The sequence below is a fragment of the Pan troglodytes genome, chromosome 1, assembly GCF_028858775.2.
Source record: "Pan troglodytes isolate AG18354 chromosome 1, NHGRI_mPanTro3-v2.0_pri, whole genome shotgun sequence".
Taxonomy (NCBI): Eukaryota; Metazoa; Chordata; class Mammalia; order Primates; family Hominidae; genus Pan; species Pan troglodytes.
Genome location: NC_072398.2, coordinates 164,652,317 through 164,676,785, shown reverse-complemented (window position 1 = coordinate 164,676,785; position 24,469 = coordinate 164,652,317). Strand labels below are relative to the sequence as shown.

The window sequence follows — 24,469 nt, the reverse complement described above, 5'->3', positions numbered from 1 at the left end:
CAAACCTTCACTAATGAGAAAACCACTTTTAAAAATTGCCTTAGGCATCTATAATCTAGATTATCCCAGTTTTAAGACTGTGCAGAATCTGTGTCTAGTTGTTATATGTGTGAAGCTGGCAACAAGAGGCCAAAATGTCAGAAGTGACATGCAAAACATTTACAGTCCTGTCTGTATGTGTGTGTTCAGGGGGAGATTGATTTAAGCCAATATTTTCTACCTAGCCTGCACATTTATGTTGGCAGGATTTCACTGGTAAATATTGGTCTAAACCAAACACTGAAATCTTTAATCACATTTAAACAGACATCGCATTATACTGCGTTAGACACTGCATTAGAAAGGAACCAACAGGGAAAGAGTAAGCACAGCTGATAGCTGCAATCTTTCAAGGGTAAAAAGGAAAAATCAGAATTCAGTAAAAGTCTTCAGAGGGAGAAATGCCAAGAAAACCATAGCTGAAATACAAAATTTTGTTTTTCTAAAGTCTGGAGCTGAGTTCAGTTAAGTGACGTAGTTTACAAACCAGGGGAAATTAGGGCCGGAACGGAAGTACTGCTAAATTAGGAGAAATTGGCCAAAGGAAAGTGAGCTAGCTGTGACATACACAGTGTTGGCTTCTTTCTCTCATTCTCAAACAATTCTTGTTTGCTACTGTGTGGAGTTGGGTTGCCATGAAACCTGAGGCCTAATTTTATATTTCATTGGAAGTTCTGAATCTGTCACATAAAGCAACTGTTTGTCTACCCACAGAGGCTGCAAAAATCATAACTGTTAATCTTTCCTAACACACACAGAAAACCCCAACCCAAAAAGAGTTGCTTGGCTTTCTTTGTTCAGTGTCTTCATTCACATCCAGGGGTTCTTACTGAATCATCCAGAACCCCATAAATCACCTCAAGAGCCTGTGAGTCTCCTACTAAAGTGTTCCTTCCTCCATCCCTCACCACCTCTGCTGCACCAAACCCTACCCCGCACACTTCAGACACAGCCCTAGACTGCTTAGATGCTTACTAAGAAAGTCTTTAGGAGGAAGGGCTGTTTTATCTCTGAAATCTATGCTTATCCCTTCTTAATTAAACTGTCAGGCCCCACATTTTGGTGTAGATGATAAGATTTGAGAGAAGCAGGGATCTTGTTGGGATGAATGGTCAGTCCCACTGAAGGGTGCCTCAAAGAAAAACTGTTTTTTTTTTTTTTTTCTTCATTATTATTTTTTTAAGTCAGGCATAGTGCAGTGCCTCACACCTGTAATCCCAATACTGTGGGAGGCCAAGGTGGCAGGCTCACTTGAGCCCAGGAGTTCGAAACCGGCCTGAGCAACACAGCAAGACCCTCATCTCTAAAGAAAATTTAAAAATCAGCCAGGCATGGCGGTAAGCACCTGTAGTCCCAGCTACTTTGGAGGCTGATGTAGGAGGATCACTTGGCCTAGGAGTTCGAGGCTGCAGTGAGCCGTGATCACGCCATTGTGCTCCAGCCTGGGTGACAGAGTGAGATCCAGTCTCTAAAAAAATAAAATAAAATAAAATAATTTATCAGCTCTTAGGCAAGATTGAGGAGGTGGGACTCCCAGGAAAAAAAAATGTTGAAAGACTCAGCGTGGTTATTGCCAAACCTGGCTGAGGATGGAAATCACCTGAAGCAATTCTAAAAAGAACAAATTCCCAGAACTCAGTCTGCCAAGACTGCTTTATACATCTGGGGTTTAGCCTGGGAATCACCCCCAGGAGATTCAGATGCACCTCTTCTATAGACTGGTATAGTGATGAATATCAACTTTGAATTCAGGCTGGATTAGAAACCACGATCTAATATATACTTAGTGTTGTAACTTTGGGCAGATTATGTAACCTCTCTGAGCCTCAGTTTACTCATCTATAAAACAGGGATAATAACTATTTACTGGGGGTGTGGAAAAGATTAATTAAATATTACACATAGTCTTTCACACACTGCCTGACTTATGGTGGGTCAAAAATAAAGTTAAGCCAATCCAAATGTCTCCTTGAGACTCACCCAACTGAGATAGCCCCTAAGGCATTCCTGATCACACTGGAGGCAAACTGCCTCAGTCTGAATCCACTAAGTCTGTGACTCTGGAAAGTTGCTGAATATTAGCAAAAAATCATTATTTTTATTACCACCTCTTTTAAGACAAGCAATTATGGTGGAATGAATGCTGGCCTTCGAGTGTTCACGTCCTGGCTGTAGACTTATGACCTAGAATAGTGCTTCCCAATAGAAATATAATAAACACTCTACAGGTAATTTAAAATTTTCTAGTAAACACATAAAAAGAAACAGGTGTAATTAATTTTATTAACATATTTTACTTAATATATGCAAAATAGTTAACATGTAATCAAATATATGCATTTATTGAGCAATTTACATCATTTTTTCATACAAAGACTTTGAAATTCAGCATGTATGTTACACTTACAGCACATCTGACCAGAGACTAGCTACATTTTAAGTACTCAGTAGCCACATGTGACTAGTAGCTACCATATTAATAGCACAGTGTAGACATTCCAGATTCTAAAGCAAGTCATGTCACCTTCATGAGCCTCAATAATCTCATTTGTAAAAATGGAGATAACTTTAATGGCTTTGTTTGCAGAAGAAAATCAGTAAACTTGAAAGCGCATGTCAACTAGTAAAGACTGTATATAACAGGTTTTCTGCTCTTTGTAACACTTGGACTACAAAATACAATGCGATTTTCATAAAGTGATGTATCCAAGGTCATGTGTGATCTGAGACATCACTCAGGATAGCATCAGGCAGAGACACTCTCCTCTAGGCAGATGAAAGAGATTTTAGCTAGTAGTGTTTCAAGAGGTTGGAAATTTCCTAGTCCTCTTCCCCTCCTCACCCAGCACCTTCACTCTCAACAGCAAACACATTTGCTTCTACTCTTCACTGACTCTTGAAATTCCTTCGACCACTTTCATTCTACAAATAAAGATAAAATTGAGGGATAAATAACCCTTGTGTTCCCTCTGATAACATCTTAATTTGAGGCCTCCTTACTTCTTAAGCTCCTATCTTTTTCTACAAATGATATTCTCTGATGTTAATAATTTACCAAGTGCTTATTCTCTGCACTCTTATAATTTTTATAAAATTCTGCTAGCAGAGCAATAGCTCGTCTTCTTAAAGATTGTATTGTATATATCAAGAGCACTGAACTTGGAGTCAGAAAGCCTAGATTCAAGTTTCCAGGTTCTACATTTTCTAGTTATGGGATTTGAGGTGAAGCCTGTAGTGACCAGAAGACATGAAAATTCCCTGAGCTTCATCAGGCTTTTCCTCTATAAAATAAAGACAATAATACCTCTCTCGAAAGGTAGATGAGGATTAAAAGAGATAATGCATAAGAAAGTGGTCTATAACTGCAAAGAATTAGACAACTATAAAATGGTATTTAGGGATTTATAAGCCATTTTGTGCATGCTATTCTTCCATTGAGCAGTTTCCAATGGTTCCTTATTGCCTGCCAAATAAAGTCAGATTCCTTAATCTAACATTAAAAACCTCTCCAAAATTTGGCCCTGACCACACTACTTTTGGAAGTTTATCCTACTCAACCCACTTACTCAAATCAAATGTTCTAACCGACTAGAACTCTCATATTTGTCCTACCCAAACAACACTGAATGGTGTGACCTATTTCTAATTTGGTATATTTCTTAATGCTGTCCATTGCCTTACCTCATTTTCCAACCTCTCAAACTTCCACCCATTCTTCTTTACCAGGCCTCCAAATCTCTCATGATCTCCTTTTCCCTCATGTCCTTGAACTCTATCTCTGCAGCCTCTGAACTTTGCTTGTGTCTTTCTTATGACAGCTATAAAAACCCACGTGGGATTCTAGTAACTCTTGGTGCACAGAGACTTGCAACAAGATGCCTGAATGTGGGTACTCAGTGAGAGTTAAATATCCAAATCTGCAAGTGATTTTGCAGAAGTACTATTGAGAGGCAAAATGTTTCCCATATAAAAACTAGCCAGCCTAGAAATCTAATCAACACATGAATGCAAAAGAAAGATAGAGCTGATTAGCTGTGGTAACACTGAATAAATCAGTAAAAAGAAGGTGATTTTTTTGGAGACTAGCAAAAAAAGAACAAAGGACAAGTATTGGACATTGTGTCTTTGACACTGTTCAGTAGCAAAGGCCCCTTTCTTTTTGGTAACGCATAGCCCATCTGTTGATATGTTGGGCATGTCTACATTTCAACTAATATTTTCTGAGCTTCTACTAGGTAATAGATGCTTGATGCACAAAAAACTCAAAAAGATAGATTCTCTACCCTCAAGAAGGTTAGAATCTAATAGATGAGAAAAGCCAAGAGAAATATTTGTAATGAAATATGGTCATTTGGAAATAGAGGTTTGCATATGGTGTTGTGAGATCTTAGAGGAAGGAGGCTTAATCCAACCTCAGAATATTTAGAAAACTTTGTAGAGGAGATGACACTAGGCTGCATCCTAAAAGATAAGGAAGAGCTAGCCAGGTGAACAAAGTTGGGAAAGGCATTTTAGGCAGATAGAAATGCTTGAGCAGAAACAACTATTATACAATCTATCTCAGCAAGGGAGCTGAGTATATCAGGCTTGAGGAAAGGAGCCATTTAAACCATCCAACTAATTCTCCTGCTCTGATTTCATGCTTACCAAGCCAACTTATGATTAGAATTTGGCCTCCCACATAGGGAAACATGTGATTACCAGAAGACATAAAAAGCTTTTTATAAATTATTGTTCTCTATTAATTCATTGGACTCTGATTTGCCATTGGGCTCTTGTAAGTTGAACTAGTATAAACTGAATGAACTCAAAATACACTAACAAAATTACATTTCTGGACCTGAAAGGCTGAAGTGACTTGAATTTTGGTCATCAACCAAATTCCACCACCTTAGAGGCCATGTGGTTCTAACTTATGAATGTTTCAAATCCATTTACCTCTCTTCATCTCCATTGCTATTACATGGTTGTAGCTATCATCATCTCCAGCATAGACTACTGTAATAAAGAAATCATAATGCCATCTTAGTCCATTCTTGCTGCTGTAACAAAATATCTGAGATTAGGTAATTTTCAAAGAGGAGAAATTTGTTTCTCACAGTTCTGGAAGCTGGGAAGTACAAAATCAAGGCATTGGCAGGTTCAGTGTCTGAGGAGAACTGCACTCTCTGCTTCAAGATGGCCCCTTGTTTATGTGAAGGACCTCTTCAAGGAGAACTACAAACCACTGCTCAAAGAAATAAAAGAGGACACAAACAAATGGAAGAACATTCTATGCTCATGGATAGGAAGAATCAATATCGTGAACATGGCCATACTGCCCAAGGTAATTTATAGATTCAGTGCTATTCCCATCAAGCTACCACTGACTTTCTTCACAGAATTGGAAAAAACTACTTTAAAGCTCATATGGAACCAAAAAAGAGCCCGCATGGCCAAGACAATCCTAAGCCAAAAGAACAAAGCTGGAGGCGTTATGCTACCTGACTTCAAACTATACTACAAGGCTACAGTAACCAAAACAACATGGTACTGGTACCAGAACGCAGATATAGACCACTGGAACAGAACAGAGGCCTCAGAAATAACACCACATATCTACAACCTCTGATCTTTGACAAACTTGACAAAAACAAGCAGTGGGGTAATGATTCCCTATTTAATAAACGGTGCTGGAAAAACTGGCTAGCCATAAGTAGAAAGCTGAAACTGGATCCCTTCCTTATACCGTATACAAAAATTAACTCAAGATGGATTAAAGACTTAAATGTAAGATCTAACACCATAAAAACCCTAGAAGAAAACCTAGGCATTCAGGACATAGGCACGGGCAAAGACTTCATGACTAAAACACCAAAAGCAATGGCAACAAATGCCAAAATAGACAAATGGGATCTAATTAAACTAAAGAGCTTCTGCACAGCAAAAGAAACTATCATCAGAGTGAACAGGCAACCTACAGATTGGGAGAAAATCTTTGCACTCTACCCATCTGACAAAGGGCTAATATCCAGAATCTACAAAGAACTTAAACAAATTTACAAGAAAAAAACAACCCCATCAAAAAGTGGGCAAAGGATATGAACAGACATTTCTCAAAAGAAGACATTGATGCAGCCAACAGACATGAATAAATGTTCATCATCCCTGGTCATCAGAGAATGCAAATCAAAACCACAATGAGATACCATCTCACGCCAGTTAGAATGGCGATCATTAAAAATCAGGAAACAACACATGCTGGAGAGGATGTGGAGAAATAGGAACGCAAAAAATTCCTGTGTTGAAACCAGTAGGTTTCAACACAGGAATTTTGGGGGGACACATTTAGATCATAACAAATGCTACCAGCAACTAGGATGGATAATTAACTAGGTTACTAGGTAATGTTTTATGTGTTTTGGTATGGTTTACCTCATTTAATCTTCATAACTATCCCACAAGATATGCTTACCCCCATTTTAGAGATGAGGAAATTAAGGCTTAGAGAAATTGAGTAACTCAAATGGCAAAGCCAGATATCAAACTCGTGTATGTCTTCCTGTAGATATGGGGCTCTTGAATACTACTTAGCTAACCTCATATTTCTAGTCTCTAGATTTCATTCTTGCCTTCAAGTTCATTCTCCAAATTGCAGCCAGAGGGATCTTTTTAAAATCCAAATTTGGCTGGGCCACTCCTTTGAAAGAGCTCCACCAAGTTTTCCAGTTGCTTCCAGAATAAAATACAAGATCTTTGCATGGCCTTCCATGGCTGTATATAACTTGATCTAGCTTCTCCTATCAGTCTTTCCCTGTCTGCGTTCCTGAGCATACTCTGATGTTCCCCTTGCCTGGAATACTTTCCTCTCCCTTGACACTTAATTCTTATTCCTCAAAATCTCATAACTTTCCAAGGCAGGCCTTCCTTCACATCCCACTTTTCAGATTTTGGGTCCCTGGTTATCCCTATTATAAATGTTTATAGCATTCTACACTTCTTAGTATCTCTGTTCCAAGTTGTACTAAGTTTTTGCATAATTATTTTTCTATTCCTCTTAGGATATAGGCTTCAAGTAAGCAAAACCTAATATTCACCACTATACCCTTAGAGTTCCATGATGTGCCTACAACATAATAGGCACTCAAAAATTTTACTCATTAATTATTTATCGTATCATATTCAATAAATAATAGCCAACATTCATCTGGTACTTGTAATGTACCATGCACTGTCCTAAGCACTTTACATTTATTTATTTGTTAACCAAATGCTACAGCCCATTAAAATAGATACTATTATTATTCTCATTACACAGATGAGGAAACTGGGGCACAGAGAAGTAACATCTTATGTAACAAAGTTTTATAACAGTAAGTGGTGGTACTGGAATATGAACCAAGGCAGTCTAACTCCAGAGACCAAGCTTTTAATCACTCCTCTATGTCCTTCATAAATCTTTTGTCAATATATTTACTTTGTTAGACAAATAATTGGACAGCAGCTTGCCTCTATCCCTATCACTTTCTTGTGTCATTGGTCTTCAATACCAATACAGGTAGATAATTAAGTTCTTTGAACATCCGTTCACATTGGTGGTACATGTTTTAGCTGGATGAGAACAGATTCTCGTTAGCATGTAAATGCCAAAGGCAGAGTTCTGGAGAGCAGGTTTTCGTAAGGGTAAGGACATTAAAAGAGTGGGAGGTAGACCAAAAGGAAACAGTGCTATGAGGCTGGCACATCAAAGACATAGTTTTGCCTTGTCTAAGCCTATCTCTGTAAAAGAAAGAGAAACTTAGACCATTTATTTATAACAGGCCCAGTGGCTTAGCAAAAAAGTTATGGAATTTAGAATCAATATGTCAATCAATATAATTAAAATGTCTCCTTCATTCTCCCTCCTTTTCCCATCTTCCCCTCTCAATCTCTCTGTCCTTCTTTGCCTCCCTCCCTCCCAGCCGCATCATATCACTTTGAGCAAATTGTTAAATGCATCCAAGCCTCAATTTTCTCACATTCATAATGGAAAATGTATGTCATAATGATAATAATTTCTCTCTTGGGGTTATTTTTCAAGGAAAAAAATGAGATATGCAAGTGAAAGTGCTTGGTAAACTGTCAAGTTATATATATAAGAGCCAGTTGTGATTAGAATTTTTGTTTTACTTGTGGTCTTAGAGGAATTTGCTAAAGAGATCGGCATCAAAATGACCTACTTTTCACTGTTATTTCCCTTAAGGGCAGTGAACCTCTTCTTTTATGAATCCACCCAGAGTGAAATCCCTGTCATATGCAATTGCAAAGTTCCATATCTATAAAGACATGCTAACAAAGTTCTGCCTAAAGAAAGGCTATATAGGGCTTGCAAACTTTGGTCTTGGAAGAATTGCATTGCAGTGTGTACATGTTCTCCTGTTCTTATGATTTGTTCCATAGATATTTTACCCAAGGTTAAAATAACATGCCCTCTTGAAATGTTGCACTCTAACCTGAGTGTGCTTCATTTACCAAATATTGTATATTTGGACATAATAACTCATGATGAAGAAAAATTATACCTAACTCTAAGGGAAAAAATCACAACCAAGATTGCCAAATAAATAGATAAATAGGCCAGTAGCCTCAACCTAACACCTTTGCATAAAGAGATGCCAATTCCTATATGTATGAAACTATTTTACATTTTATCAAGTACTTATTGCACTATGGGAAGGAACCGAAGAATGGAGTAAGTATGCTAACTTTAAAGGCATGTAGAGCCATAGGAGCAACCCAAACGTAAGACATCTACAGGGCTAGAAGCTTGTGAATGAAGCTAAAAGTAAAGCTGAATGTAAATAATCCAATTAATACACACTTCTCATTTACAAAGATCAGAAGATTATGGGAGGAAGCTGAGAAGGCGCCTAGCTTCACAGACTTACTATTTATAGAAGGAAAAGGGATTTCCAATATAATCATTCGCTGCAATGGACAATACCACTCCTGAAGTGTATTGTTCATTGCTGTAATCCAGCACCCACCCAGCAGCAGGCTTGGCACATAGCAGATGCTCAGTGTACTTTTGCTGAATGAATGAACAAACAACTTCCCTATACAATTCTCCACGTCTGAAAGGCCACTGACCTGGTATGTCAGTTAGAATTTTGTGAAAAAACGATCCATCAGGTCAGCTCTATATTTTAGAAGTGGAAACCAACAATCTCTAACTTAAGACAAATGTCAAGAATGCATTTTTCTGAAGTCCTACAGTAGGAAGGACGCTTTAGGATTTCATGGCCAACCTTACACATGCTTCCTTTCCCAGGGCCAAATCAAAACTCTGTCAATGACTCAGCTGTCAAATACATGTCAATATATCATCAGGAAAGTGACCCAGGACCAGAGAAGTGGTGGGAAGGAGGGGAGAAGTTCCTGACACGTGCCAGATGCTGTACCAAAGGCTTGGCGTATACTGATTCACTTAATTCTCACACCTAGTTTAAACTATCTTCCTGTTTTACAGGTGAGGAAATGGAAGCACAGTGGGCTACTTTTCTTGTCTAAGGGCACATTGCTATTAAATGGCACAGTTATGATTTATAAACAGCTGGGGCAGACTCTACTGTGTTCCACTGAATTTTGAGTTAGTAGGGCATCCTGGTCTATGTCACATTAAAACCAACATTTGTCGTTGTTTTTTAGCTATGTGAGATTTACTCAAACTCTGTTGATACCCATTGTTATAGCTAAACAAAAGGAAAGGAAATGTTTTTTAGAAATTCTGCTCTTGTTTTTTTAAACTGGGCTTCCCCTAGATGGGACTATCTGTTGAAAGCCTACATGGACAACCAGAAAGACAGCAAAGTGCACAAATCACAAGTTTAGAAATCAGCGAGTTCTTATAAAGTGAACATACCTATGTAACCAGTTCCCAGACCAAGAAATAGATCATTGCCAACCCTATAGAAAGCCCTTCAAGTCCCTCCTGGTCACTAAGCCCACAAGGTAGCCAATATCTTGACTTCTATTACTATAGATTAGTTTTTGCCTCTTTGGAACTTTATGGAATTTGACCCATACTATTTTTTCATATACATTTTAATATTTGGTTTCCTTTGTTCCACATTTATGTTTATGATATTCATTCCTGTTGCTGCATGTGGCAATTGGTCCAATTGTTTTAGCCACTAGAATAACTTTGCAAATAGTTACCACCTTCTCTAATAGAAAGGGAGTCCAATTATGTGAGGCCCATAAAGGTTATGTACAGCTCTTTTCTGTGTGCTTTCTGTGGATAGAAAGTGTGGGTGACTTGACAGATAAGTTTCTGATATATAGGGATATGTTAGAATATCATTTAGATATAATTTGTAGGAAATTTATATTTGGGTAATATTGTGATGCTTTCAATTGCTGATCATGTGTAATTGGGGGCAGAGCATTTTTTCCTCTCAGCCTCAGTTTTCTCAACTGTATTACAAGCCATGAGACTTAAGGTTTCAAAGTTAAATGATGCCAGATACATAAAGGGCCCCTGTGCCTACTTTTCCAAGAGATCAGTGTAGTCATAAGATTACACTTCCCTGCATGGATTGCAGGGCCAGCTTTTAGGGCACCTGAGGTCTTTCACCAGTGGGGCCACTGATTTCATAACTGCTAAAATGTGTCCCCATGTTTTCTAACTATGAGCAACTAGCTATTTGTGGCCAGGCAGAGGTTTCTAATTACCCTTTCCTGTCACTCATCTCTGGATCTCTCCCTCTTCCCAACAGGACTCTGCTAACTCACACACCCATTTCTACTAGACTTGCATTTAAAAAGCTGGGGAAGTTGGTCTATGAACCTAAGTATTAGATTAACTGAAAAATCATTGAAACAGAAAAAAAATGAAAAGATCATTGACTGAAAATAAGAATGTTGCTCAGCAGTTTGTACCATGTGATCCTATTTATGTTATATACATATGTATGTTTACACAGACACACAAACACATACATGACATGCACAAAGGAGTCAACAATGGTGATCTCTGCTAAAAATGTGAGATTTTTTATCATTTGAATTTTTGGCTTCTCTGCAATTTTCTATTTTTCTAAATGTGCCTATATCCCATCTGTAACAATAAATGAGATATTTGCAAAATATATTTAATACTAAAAGGTTTACAGTCCATTTTTGTGTTTATTCTCTGATTCTACCTTTCCCATGAGAATAGGATATTTTTCTTATCCTCATTTTAGAGATAAATAAATTTAGTCTTCGAGAACATAGGTAATTTACCCAAAGTAACCCACTGAAGCAAGATGCAGGACAAGAACCATACCAGGTCTTCTGAGTAAATATTGCACAGCTTCCCTGTGCATTAGGTAGATCAGAAAAGGGAAGTGGAGACTTCAGAAATGACAACATTTAGGAAAGCAGTTATGCAATTTTAAATGGAAGAGATCCGAGGGTAAGATGCAACTTTAAATGCAGCATTTTCAGGAATAGGTGCATCTTTCAGTGCTAAACTGAATCCTCTATTTCATAGACCAAGATATAGTCTTGCTAGGAATCTGGAGGGAACTATTTGCTCTAATAATTTAACCTCTGATTTCTTAGTTTATGCCTTAAGGTAAATAAGATAATCATCCTACTTCCGTATCTATCACACAAAGATGTTGCAAAGATTAATGAATAGTGTGCTGGGAGCTCCTTTGAGAAAAGAGCTATTTGAATGCCATATATCATTAGCAGATTAATATTATAATTATTTACTAAATTTCTCTTCCTGTTTCTCAGAGTCAAATGCAATACCCAGCAAACTTATAGAAGGAAGAAAATCTTTCTGTGCCACTCTTGTTGGAGTGAAAGAGGGAAAGAAGAGAGCAAGAGAAGGGAGGTTGGTTCTCCCTACTTCTTCCCTCTGGAAGTTTTTGAAAGCGAAGTTCAACTGCATGACCATACATGGTCCCATGACCTACTCTTACTGCCTCTGAGATTTGCTTCTGTGGTGTTAAACATTGTTTCTTTTCAGGGCCATCTTATGTAAGACAGGAAGAGACCCAGTTTCATGGGCATGTAACCTGTTGAGTTGCACAGGGCCCTATGCTCAGAAGGGCTCCATATTTGCCATCTTAAAACTTGTAATAATACTATCTTTGAACTTGTGTTTTATAAATGATGTCTGATGGGACAATGGAGTATGTGCCAGTGGCTTGGAGCCTTGGCTCATGCACTTCCTCACTTCCGGTCACCTGCCTGTCTCCCTGGACAAGATCCTAACCATCCTCTCCTCTGCTCGCTGGTGCCCTGGGAATCGTCCAGCTTCCTTTTTCCCACCTGCACTTGTGACCATTGCTGCCCTCCATCCCCAATCAGGGTATAGGCACAGGGAGGGTCTGAGTTAGCCACATGTGCTTTGTAGCCTCAGATGGGACATGTTAGCAGCTGTCTTTGCCCTGGGCTGGCATGGCTGTGGTAGACAGAGGCCAGGTCTTGATGGGGATGAGCCTCTTGTCCACCCCTGTTTCAGGTACCCAGCATGTCCCTGCTAAGAGGTTGCAGTACCCTTAGCAGTATGCTAAGATCCAAGGGGTTGTCTGCTGTGGATAGGGGCTTGGGGACCATGAGAAGGGAGAAATACCTAATTCGACTTCCCCAGCTCTTGTGCCTGGTGGGGACACAGCTCGTCAGTCTGGCAGCTATCAGGAAGGAGTAGCCAGCTGCTGGTGAGCTATGTGTGTGCCCTTAGTCATAAGAGGCAGGGCCTTCAGGTTGCTGTGAGGGTCTGCACTCACCTCAAGGTATCCCAGTGCCTGAAATAATACAATATTTAAACACACCAAACCATTAATTGTGACAAGTGTACCATAATAATGTAAGACATTAACAATGGGGAAATTAGGACGTGGGATATGTGGGAAGCCCCTGTGTTATCTTTGCAATTTTTCCATCAGTCTGAAAGTATTTTAAAATAAAAAGTATATGAAGAAAAAACCACCATGACAAGTTGAAAGAGAGAATGCAGAAGAAAGGAAAAAACTTTATATTTTAGTATCTTTTATAGCAATTTTACTGCTTTTTCAACAAGGGGCCCTGCACTTTCATTTTGTACTAGGCCTTTCAAATTATGCAGCTGATTCTTACTGTAAAATCCCTTATTGAATGTGCAATTCAGCTATCTCTCTTTCTTTTCTTCCTCACACTCTTTTCTACCCTTCAATGCCAGGCCTTAGGATTTCTCCAATTGCCATTAGTAATTCTCCTATGCATCTATCACCTACTAAGAACTGGCTACCATCCTAGGCACTTCATATACTTTATCTTATTTAATCCCTTTATAACTTTATGAGATAAATATTTTATCCTTCTTCTACAGATGTATGAAATTGAGGTCTAGGACCACACAGTAAGTGGTAGAAGAGAAAGTCAATATTCATGATTCTCACTCCAAATCTGGTGCTTTTTTTCACAGTGCTACAGATGGACCATTCAGCCTTCAGGTGCCCAGGTATTTGTAGGATGCTTAGGCAATTTGGTTTCCATTCCTCCAATTATTTACTGAGTATCTCCTAGGTGCTAAAACTACAAAGTTATATCAGGGAGGCCAGTCCTGCGCTGCTCTGGTCATTTTCTTTGATTGCATTCATAGGTAGCAGGTGTTTGATATCCCCCTATTTAGTACACTCTAACCTCTGTGCCCGTGGCTTAGTTACCATGATAGGAAGACTATAAAGTGGACACAAAGTCTTGACTGTGAATTAAGAATTTGGAAAGTGATACTCTAGCCTAACTAACATTGCTTCAAAATGTATTAATTTTTGCTTAAACATTTTGATGGCTGATCTGAAGAAGAGAGGACAATGGAGCAAGGTCTCTTCATATCCATTACCTGTTCACCCACATCTCACGTTGTACCAACTCTAGAAGTACCTGAGTGCTTGTTCCATGCAGTAGACAATGAATGAGCTCACTGGTGTATCTTTGAAGAGTCCTTCTCTTTTTTAGTACTTCTGCAGGTATAATTACTGTATGTATTTCCTTGGTCAAGCTTGAATAGAAATCAGATCCCTTTTTTCCTCTGCATGAAGGAGAAATGTGATGTATCATCTTGCAGTCGTTTTGCATATCAGTGGATTCAAAAGGCTAGGAGCAAGCTACTTTCTCCCCACCGTCCTGGTGAATGTCCGATATTAGTTACAGAGAACCACAGGTTGTGATGTGGAAGACATGAAGGTAGTAAATCCCCAGCAGCTGGGAAGTGGTTGGACTTTTTCCTTTATTAGAGGCAGGGAATGAGAATGGGAGGGTTCTGTCTCTTCAGAAAAGGCTTCCTTGGAAGAAGTGCTCTTCTGGAAGCAAACAGAGGAGGCAAGGGATTGTTTCGGACACACTAGAGAGTAAGTCAGAGAATCTTCGTGTTGAGGCAGCATTGCAAAATTGAAGAGGAAGAAAGGAAGGAAGGTATGTGTAAGTCTGGCTTGAAATGAGTTTTATTAAAAACACCTCAATTCTTGTCTGCACATTTTTGAAGAGTGTGAAAAAAAAATGGAGGAAGTTACCTCCAGTGGTTTTGTGGCTTTTTAAGCATGACATACAGGATATTGAATTTAACCCCTGTTTATCTTGAAGTGTATGAATATTTCAGGGATAAACAAAGCAACTATTCTTTGAAATATGCGTCTGTGGCCAAGTGATTCCAGTTACTTGGAATCACAGTTCTGTTGATTCTCTTTTCTGCTTCAAGTATTTGCACACCACAGACATAAGATTATTCATATAATAATTTTTAAAAACCATGTGGTCTTGCTAGAATTTCTGTATAAATGTATAAAAATGTCTTTTAAATATGGCAGGAATGTTATATTAGAACTCCATATGAGATTTTACATTTTATTAGTGCCTATTGTGTGTTTGTATTTCAGAAATCTTGGTAGAGTTTATAAATGCTATTTCTCTCAAAAACAGTCGTGTATATAGGAGAGTCCAAGTGCTTTTTACAACTCTCTGTAGCTTCATTAATTCATCTAGCATTTATAAAGTTATTTCAGTGCTTATTAAGATAGATTTCTTAAGCCAGTATCCTGAAGTATTTGTTTAGATTCACAAACTTTTGGATATAAAATGACATGTTAAGGATATGTAAAAAGAATTTTAATTATCTAGCAAAAAAAAGTGATTTTCACAACAATATTTTTTGTGTGAAATACCAACAATATTTCCAGAAAGTCTAGAGTCTTAGGGCAACAAATTGGAGCCCCCAGCTTTAATCAAAATAAAAATCTGCAAAGTGTTCACATCTGGCTCCACCTGAAAGTCCGGTTCAGAATTTCCCTGTGATCCTGGCACTTGCAGAAGGGAAGTTTTAGCTTTGTTTAGTATAACAAGAGCTGCAGGACTCCCAGGCCAATAAACATGTTCACGTAAAACTCCAGACAGCTTCTTTTAGACTGGAGTCTTATCAGGGAGACCTCATTTTCCCTCTAATTAAAGGAAAGATTTAAGGGAGAGAAAGGAATAGCCTATGCCTCTTACTTGTGCGGGTCAGTGTTCGCTGAATTAGAAGTTATTCCAACATGAACACAATCCTCAGGATGAATGACTGCCTAGACTTTGAACGTAATGGTCAACCAGTTTTCACCCGAATTTTGACTGTTTCATTTAGAAGAAAAGCAAAATGAGAAAAAGCTTTCCTCATTTCTCCTTGAGATGGCAAAGCACTCAGAAATGACATCACATACCCTAAAGAACCCTGGGATGACTAAGGCAGAGAGAGTCTGAGAAAACTCTTTGCTGCTTCTGCCTTTAGTTTTAGGACACATTTATGCAGATGAGCTTATAAGAGACCGTTCCCTCCGCCTTCTTCCTCAGAGGAAGTTTCTCGGTAGATCACCGACACCTCATCCAGGCGGCGGGTGGGGGGGAAACTTGGCACCAGCCATCCCAGGCAGAGCACCACTGTGATTTGTTCTCCTGGTGGAGAGAGCTGGAAGGAAGGAGCCAGCGTGCAAATAATGAAGGAGCACGGGGGCACCTTCAGTAGCACCGGAATCAGCGGTGGTAGCGGTGACTCTGCTATGGACAGCCTGCAGCCGCTCCAGCCTAACTACATGCCTGTGTGTTTGTTTGCAGAAGAATCTTATCAAAAATTAGCAATGGAAACGCTGGAGGAATTAGACTGGTGTTTAGACCAGCTAGAGACCATACAGACCTACCGGTCTGTCAGTGAGATGGCTTCTAACAAGGTAAGAGATGATCTTTTTATTCATTAAAGTGTGATCATGCAGGGAGCTCCAGCTCCCCTCACCCCTGTCTGCAGCAGAGTGCACCAGGGAATGCTACCAACTCTAAGAATATGTTTATTGCTTTGTCTAGAAGATTCTCTTCCAAAGTGTCACACTCTACTTGTGTCTTGATGCTACAGCAAAAGTTTAAAATCCTCAGTACGCTTCAATTTCCAGAAACAAAACTTCTCTCTTACTGATGCAGTTTGGAATAGGTTTAAGGTGAGAGATGTCTGTCTGTAAAGCTTCCAAATCAATATAAAATTGAAAGTGCTTTAAAATTTTTTGACAATTATCAGGAAGCTAAAATCTGAGTTAGTCTTGTTGCATTGCAATCAGGTGTCACATATTTATTTTTAAACAAGAAAGTAGTTTAACCTTCATATATCAATGGGAAAGAATGGTCTGTGTTGAAGTTTGATAAATTCCCTCTAAAAAGAAGGATATCCTGGGATTTTCTAAGATTTCTTTTGCGATGCTGGCATGAACTAAGATAAAAAAGAAACAATATGCTTTGTCTCCAAAACCAGAGGTTTTCTTTAAGTTTGCTGATTTTCATAGTGAAATCATTTGAAATTGCTTCATGCATACTGCCCCCAAAATGGTTTTATTTACAATCCCCAGACAAAGCTTAATGTTGAAGAGCCTTAATTATCTATCATTATATCATTTGTTTAATTAACACCTGGACTTAGAATGCTAATTTATGTAGTGAGAGTTGTTGCTTTTTGTTTGTATTTTTACCTTGGAGAATATTATATTAAATACATATCGCTATAAAGTTATACAAAGTTATATATGTGTGTGTACACACACACACACATACACTTTGTTAAAAAGCCTTACACCATACCCTCATAGGTGCACATTTCAGAGTCCCAGTCATTCTAGCCTGAAGTATCATCTTGTTGTCTACGTTTCTGGGGCTGAGAAGATACTTTGCTCCACACCTGCCAGCATGCCCTTTCCAGCCCTGAGGTGCACCAGTGAGTGTGTGTCCCTTCTCCAGCTCTCCTGGGGTAAAAGTACCACCTTTGGATCAAGGCTTGCTGGCTGCGGCTCAGAGGATCTGCGCAGAGGAAGCAGCGTGTCCTCAGGAGATCCTGAAGGAGGGGAGGGGGGACTCTTCCTACTTGGAACTCTTTGTTTATTGGTTAATGAAAGGGCAAAAATAAGTCCCTTTCTAAAATTTTAGTTTAGAGTTTAAGTTGGAAGGGAAAAAAAAGAAAAGAACACATTTGAGGATTAACTATTTATTGACTTTTCTCTGAAGTTCTCAATTGAAGGTTAAACTCAGGGATTTTCCAGGCTGGGGTAAAACTCAACCAACTGCTTCCCCATGAGGAGGGCTTTGCTGTGTAACTTCTCCAAATCACACTGGGACTCCATGTAGAAGGACTTTCACAAGGCTTGAGCCTACTTTGGAGCATTAGCAGACACTCTGTTCCCTGTATTTTGTGCTAATTGACGGCTATGCAAGATGTAGATCCAACATTTATGGGGTAGTTTTTCAACAGCTTTCACCATAGAGAACATGGCAAACTTCAATAGTCACCAAAATATACAAACTAGAGTCACCAAGATAAAGCAGGCAATTAACTCCAAGAAGAGAAAAAGAGTACCCCCTGAGAAACTACAAATTGCCATTGATTTTCATTTTGAGTGTCAATATGCTGTAGTATTCTAATCCCATTCATGCCTAGAGTGCTGGAATTAGACATTGACTGTCTTGCAAATTTATTAAAAATAATCTTATTCAGCATAGTAGTTAGTAAGGCTCTGAGACCAGGCACTCTGTAGACACGGGTGAGGATTCCAATCCCTCAGGCTTCCGCTCCTCCTTTATGGTGTTGTGTGCAGGAAGCAATGAAAGTTGAATAGAGCTAACCCTAACAAAAGGGCTAACCTTCAATGCTGACACAGTTAGCTTAAGTAAAAAGCATGCAGCCTCAGTCATTTTCTAGATCTACAGTGAAAAGGTTGTCAGGGAAAGCAATTATTTAGTGCATGAATGATGCCCAACTGACAGCTAAGATTAATTTTTAAAAATATCTCTTTTTACTTTACTACCTTTAAAAAATTATTGATTATTCAGATAATTGTCTCAGGTTAAGCTTGAGCATAACATGCACCATGACACATATGATATAAGGCAATGAGGCCAGAGAGTGGTGGCTCACGCCTGTAATCCCAGCACTTTGGGAAGTCGAGGCAGCACTTTGGGATTGCTTGAGCCCAGGAGTTCGAGATAATGCAATGCAAACATTTTTGTGGCCACCAGAAAGAAATTGATCTACACCAGTTCTTTGGGAACTGAATTATCCATGGCAAAAAAAAACTATATTCCATATTCAGTTTTCAATGTTGCTGAAATTATCTGAGATTTCCATCCAAGTTGACATCTTAAAACTTCATCATGATCATCACTCCCATTACTATGTAGTCTTATTTGGCCATATTTTGCTTACCCTTATCAACTAAGGAGCCAGTGTAAATCTCTGAGTTGCAGATCTGGAAGTGATGTGAAGAAATATTATAGAGGGAGTGTACTTATCAGTGGTATCCACTACATTTTTGCAAAAACTCTGTGTTCCTAGTTCTGTTTCAGCTACGTGGCCACTAAGTTTTGTTTGCAATGTCTGATCTTAAGAACAGTGATAGGTGAAATCGTGTTATGCTGAGGGGTATTTGGGAATTACATAAGTGTAGTCTACATGCAACTGGTAGAGAGTTAACTGTGTTTGGTGGAGGAAAAGCAAGCATCTTTCATCTTTACTTCATCTAGGTAGGGTTGTGCTTTTTTCGTTTGTTTGTTTTCCTTAATCCTTTAAATTTTGAAGAAAACTGAGTGATTCAAATCTCCTAAAAGACTTTCTCAAATGTACTTCATAGCCTAGAGAGTTAGATAAGAAACATCATCCTCTGTTTGGCCCAAATTTCTCTGATCCCTTAATGCTGGCCACAGTCCAGATGGAATTCCAGAATTTTAGAGAACGGTGCTGCCAGGTAGGTTAGTCTTGTAAATTATTTTCCTCCAAGAATTACTAGAAGACGGAATAAGTTCAGCAGAAGTTTTACAAGGCAATGGTATTGTTATTTAAGATGAAAAGGATGGCTAGTGAACCTCCTGCCAGCTGCCCAAATTCGATTAGACATGTTAGAGCTAGCCGTTTTGCTTAACAACAGATTGCCTTCTTAGAATTGTTCATTAATTTTGTGTTTCAATTTTCATCACCTCCTGAATTAGAAGAATTGTCTTACACTTCAGCAAAATGCATCAGAGCATGAGTTCCTCAGTGGCAAAACAGTCAGATGTTTTGAAAACAGGATGCTTTGGCTCTCCATTATAAAAAGAGGAACGGAAAGAGAAACAGTATAGAAAGGAAGAAAGCAAATAGCCTCAGCAGGGTCCCCAGCCCAACAACGGCATAAACAGTGACCTATCTTCCTGACCTTCACTGTGGCTCAGTTCCTGACCTCGTGTCACCAAAGCCAACCAACGTCATTAGAGGAGGATAGGAGGAATGGCGCAGCTGCTGTGAGGGTGACTACAATTTCCTGTCTCCTTCCTGACAGACGCAGTCAGTAAAGTACAGGGTTGCAACAACAGTGGCTGAGGAAGGACCAACCCAGAACAATCCCAGGGAGGCGTAATTGTGACTGGCGGGGAATGGGGAGGTGTTCCTTCCCTCATTGTACTGAGAAACCTAGTCTTTCACCTAGAATTTTCAGGTGAAAAACGTCAAAAGGGTCATTCTTACCCAGAATGCTAAATGTTTTTCAAAAGATGAACATACTGTGGTATTCAGAAAGGAGCTATATTCAAGCACCTAGTCACTGTCTTCACTTCCCCAACAAACGCCCTCCACTGTCCTTTTCGTTCTCCATTGGTTTTGCTCTGGGGCTGTTTTATATGCAGAACAAAGGTTGGGTGCTGCTGGGTGAAAACGGATATTCTGTTGTTGAAGAGTGGCCCTGTGTATTAGTACTTTTTTTTAGAATGAAGCATTAGGACCTAGCACTTGAGTAAATGTTTGCTAAGATAGAAATGGAAGATAGATGGTCCTTCTTCTCTTAAGGCATTGTGAAGTTGGCTACAGATAACCATCATGAGGAAGTGAGTCCTCCTGGCTATGCAGGCTTATTTTTCCAGTTCTTCAGGTGCAGCCATACTACAGTACTAAACACGGAGCACAAAGGCAACTAATTGCCAGTGCTCTTGGGTGTGCGGGATAAAGTCACACGATTCTACCAGGCCCCGAGCCAGCTGGGAATTAGGCTGCATGACACTGGATGGTGATCATGACAGGCTGATTGCCCTAATGAGGGGTGAACCATTTTGTATTTAACTGAATAATCAATAACTATGGAAAATGCCAGCTCCTGCAGAACTGACAGGAAATAGATCTTACTGGCCAATGGATTCATCTTAGAACTCTGTAAGAGAGAAGGTAGACAGGCGCTCAGTCCTTGAAAGGAATATTCATGCCACTTTTGCCTAAAATGTAATGATATGATTACAGCAGTGCCGCCCTTAGCATAAGATGCATCGATTTGCTGGGCCCTGTGCTGTAATCAGAGGGCCTTAGCCTGGCCTTCCTTCTGCTGCCCTCCGCCCCAGGAAGTAAGGAGTTGGCCGGGCCAAGGGAGCAGCTTTGCTCCCCTCTCTAAACTACATTTTGCATCTGCTGGACCCCCACATTCTCTGTCCAAATGGCTTTGAACCCACTTCCCGGCCATACAAGCCTCTTCCTGGGATGTGCTGCAGGCATACACACCCTTAGGCCTAAGGAGTTTAACCAAGAGGCAGCAATGAGAGGTGTGAAGAGACTTGTGTAGGAGGAACTTGGGTAAGCAGGCTGCGGTCCAGGGCTCACACCGGCTGCTCACAGGTCCCTGGAGATGGAAGGACATGGGGAAAGAAGAGGGCCAACCCATATCCAAGGAGTTCAAGAATTCTAAATTCAACCTGACCTTCCAGGCTGTTATGGAGGGATATCCGTCAAGGTAAAGGAGATAGCTCAATGTATATCTTTGTATATTTAGACTTACAGTGTGTGGCCCCACACATGTTAGAGGTGACCCTGGATTAGAGGGCAGAATAAAATTAAAATCAGTTCTGGTAGCCAGGTGGGCACTCACACATTTTTTTGGTTCAACTTTTCTCTCTTTACTGCTCAGATTTATATAGACTAAATTATGGATGGAGCAAAATAAAGTGAAAAGAGCCTAGGAATAAGCCACGAGTTTGAGTTCTAGCTCTGCCTTTACTTAGGTATAGTAACATAGACAATAAAACTATTTGGAATCTTTCCATATTCTCTTCTATAAAACAAAATAATTGGAAAAGACCCAGCTCTTCAGTTTATTGATTGAATAATATTAGTAAACAACAGAACTACCTTTACAGGTGTATGCAAACATTGTGCTAAGCTCTTTACCTCATTCTGTAATCAATATTCACAGTAACCCTTTGAAATAGGTACTGTTATTATTCCTGCTTTATAGATGAGTAAAGTGAGGCATACAAAGTTGAAATAACTTGCTTAAGGTAAATCATAGAGCCAGGGTTCATATCCAGTCCATCTGACTTACCATCAATGATCCCAATGAGGCATATAAAGATAGAAAAAAGTTTAGAGTTATTTAATAATTCTTCTAAGGGGATTTTGGATTGGTTGGTGGGTGATCTTGTTCTTTCAACTGTGGCAAGCATTAGTGAGGCCTGGTTCAAATTTATATTCTGTAGCTACCATACTCAGAGCCTCTAGGATGGCCATTAATTGCCCTAAGCTCAGTCTTCTTGCCTGGGAAGCAGTGTAAGGGGAAAGAGCAATCACAATTATAGAAAATGGTTATAAAGTGCTCATAAAAATGCAAATAATAGTATTAAACTAATCCATTGCCTATTTCAGATCAATTTGCTCACTTCACTATCTGTTTCTTAAAATTCTCCAACATAGCCTAAGATAAGATAGTAAAGGTCTGTTCAAAGCACTGTAGACTAACCCCAAATTCCCTTTTTCCCTGCTTCTCAAAATAAAAAGGGAAATAGAGATAAGCTATTCTTATTTTTTAATTTATATGATCATTCAAATGATTGGGGCAATTTCATTATATGCCACAACCTTTCCAAGGCATGGAACATGACCATAAAACAGAGAATTAATGCTTCAGTAATATGTAAGGGAAATTTTTGGAAGTAACATGTCCACTGTTTTCCTTGGGCATTGTCTTCAAATAGAGATGAAAGAGAAGATTAAGCTATTTATTCTTTGTCATTGTTTCAATTACTCTTTCTATGACAAAATGGAGTTGTATTAGTGAGTATTAGTATTAGTGCAATTCAGTATTCCAAGTTCTAGTCTTCTCAAAACTTAGCAAATCAAAGAGTTTGAAAGTTATTTGGTGCTTTGTAATAAGTTTGATTTGTAATCTGTTTTGCTTTATTCAAATAGTTCTTCATTGGTTTTAACAGAACCATTTCCTTACTCAATGGTAATCCATTTGGCCCAATCTTTCTGCCTAACTCACTAAAGTCCTCAAGTGAGCAAGGCTCTAAAAAACAAACAGAAATGAAGAGGACATTGCCTTTGATTGTTTTATCTCTGGCTACCTGATAAGAGAGCATAATAGTCTCAAAATCTGATAAATAAATCATTTTAAGGGGAGTATCTTTCTCCACATTGGGGAAAAAATAATAGTTATGTTTAGATTGTCAAATGTAAATGTAAATGTAGAACACTAGTCTTAAAAAATAGAATTCAACCCATTAGCAGAATAAATATTTAGTCTCCATTTTTTTAATACTTTTTTCTCATCTTTTAAAAATTGTTTAGTTTTTTTTTGTTTTTTTGTTTTTTCGGTTTTTTTTAGAATATGTCCGAGTCTAAAAGGCTCCTAGGTTGTATGCCATTGTTATCTATGAAAGAAAAACCAAGGGCGGTGGTGCTTGCATTTGCAGTATTCTTCCAAAACATTTTTCTTCTGAGTAAAAGTGTGCTCAACAAGTGGAGATAGCTCAGACATCTGGAAGCCAGGACTTACTAAACAAGAAGATGCCAGGGCAAATTTGTGCCACAGTCAATAGGTTTCACACTCTTGAAGGCATGGTGCCAGTTGTCAATGTGCTTTCCTGAGCATCCTTTCCCTCTAGCATTTTTCAGGGACCTACCAGCACCTCTCTGTCTTGCTCACTTGTACGTGATGTTTCCCTCAAGTGGTGCCAAACTGTTTAGTCTCTTGTATATTTCACCGTAACTTCCTTTGTTTGATTGACTTTAAAGTAGCCAAGTGCTTCCACAAAGAAAGGACTGTTAAGTTATTTAGAAACGAAGAAGACAGTAAAACTCCTGTTTCTTTTGTTTCTGTTTTGGGAAGTGCCTGATAATTTTTTCTTCTTATGGAGTAGATTTTAAAGCTATAAATCATGCCATTCTGTTCAACAGTCACTTTTTTCCTTCTGCTAATTACTTACAATTTTAAAATGTATCAATTTTGAAATCTAGAGCCCCCAAAGATTGAAGTTTAGTAAATTTATTAAAATAAAATGTATCTTCATGTCTCAGTAACTTTCATCTTCTAATTTTTTTAGCTACTCAAAATAATTATAATTTTTTAATTAACTATTAAATACTTTACATGGCTGCCATCCCCTCACTCTTTGCTAACAGCATAGTGCATAATGTTTTAACTTTAAGCAATTATAAAAATGAAATTTGAATACACATACTGGGAAGTAAAAATGACTAAGCCAATTTTTAAATTTTAGATTTAGGACAAGAGGTGTTGGCATTTGATATCCAAGAAGATAGATTTTAAGTAGTTGTTTAGAAAGAAAATAGTAAAAAGAAAAAGTATCAGTAAATAAAAATAGATTTCAACTCAATTATATAGGCTATGCTAAAGCCAATCAGACAGGGCACAGTGAAGTATTAATTTATCAACTATCTAATGTCTTTGGTCACTATTGATGATGAAATTTGATAAATCAAACCAAAAAAGATCTAAACATTTTCTTTCTAGTTATAGTTTTACATGATTACATTAGACAAAGTCCTAGAACTTTAAGCCTAGAAGAGAGCCTTAAGTATTATTATCTATTTCTATTTGAAGTCATTTTATAGATGAGAAAATGAGGTGGCTTTTGCCACTAATAACAAGTGAGGATTAAAGTACCTAATGTACTCCAAATAACTTTG

General features: G+C 38.7%; 1 protein-coding gene across 11 annotated transcripts in view; it reads left to right on the top strand.

Moving 5' to 3' along the window:
* PDE4B (phosphodiesterase 4B) overlaps window positions 1–24,469 on the top strand; it is a 681,554-nt gene that overhangs the window by 623,752 nt on the left and 33,333 nt on the right. For 8 of the 11 annotated variants that reach the window (XM_063800934.1, XM_001162471.7, XM_001162426.7 and 5 more), the window contains one exon: window positions 16,117–16,229. In XM_063800934.1, coding sequence (XP_063657004.1) covers window positions 16,117–16,229 — 113 coding nt within the window. Of the gene's footprint in view, window positions 1–14,151; window positions 14,449–15,361; window positions 15,869–16,116; window positions 16,230–24,469 lie in introns of those variants that run through there. The other 3 variants (XM_063800948.1, XM_063800944.1, XM_063800947.1) reach the window with 3 other exon arrangements.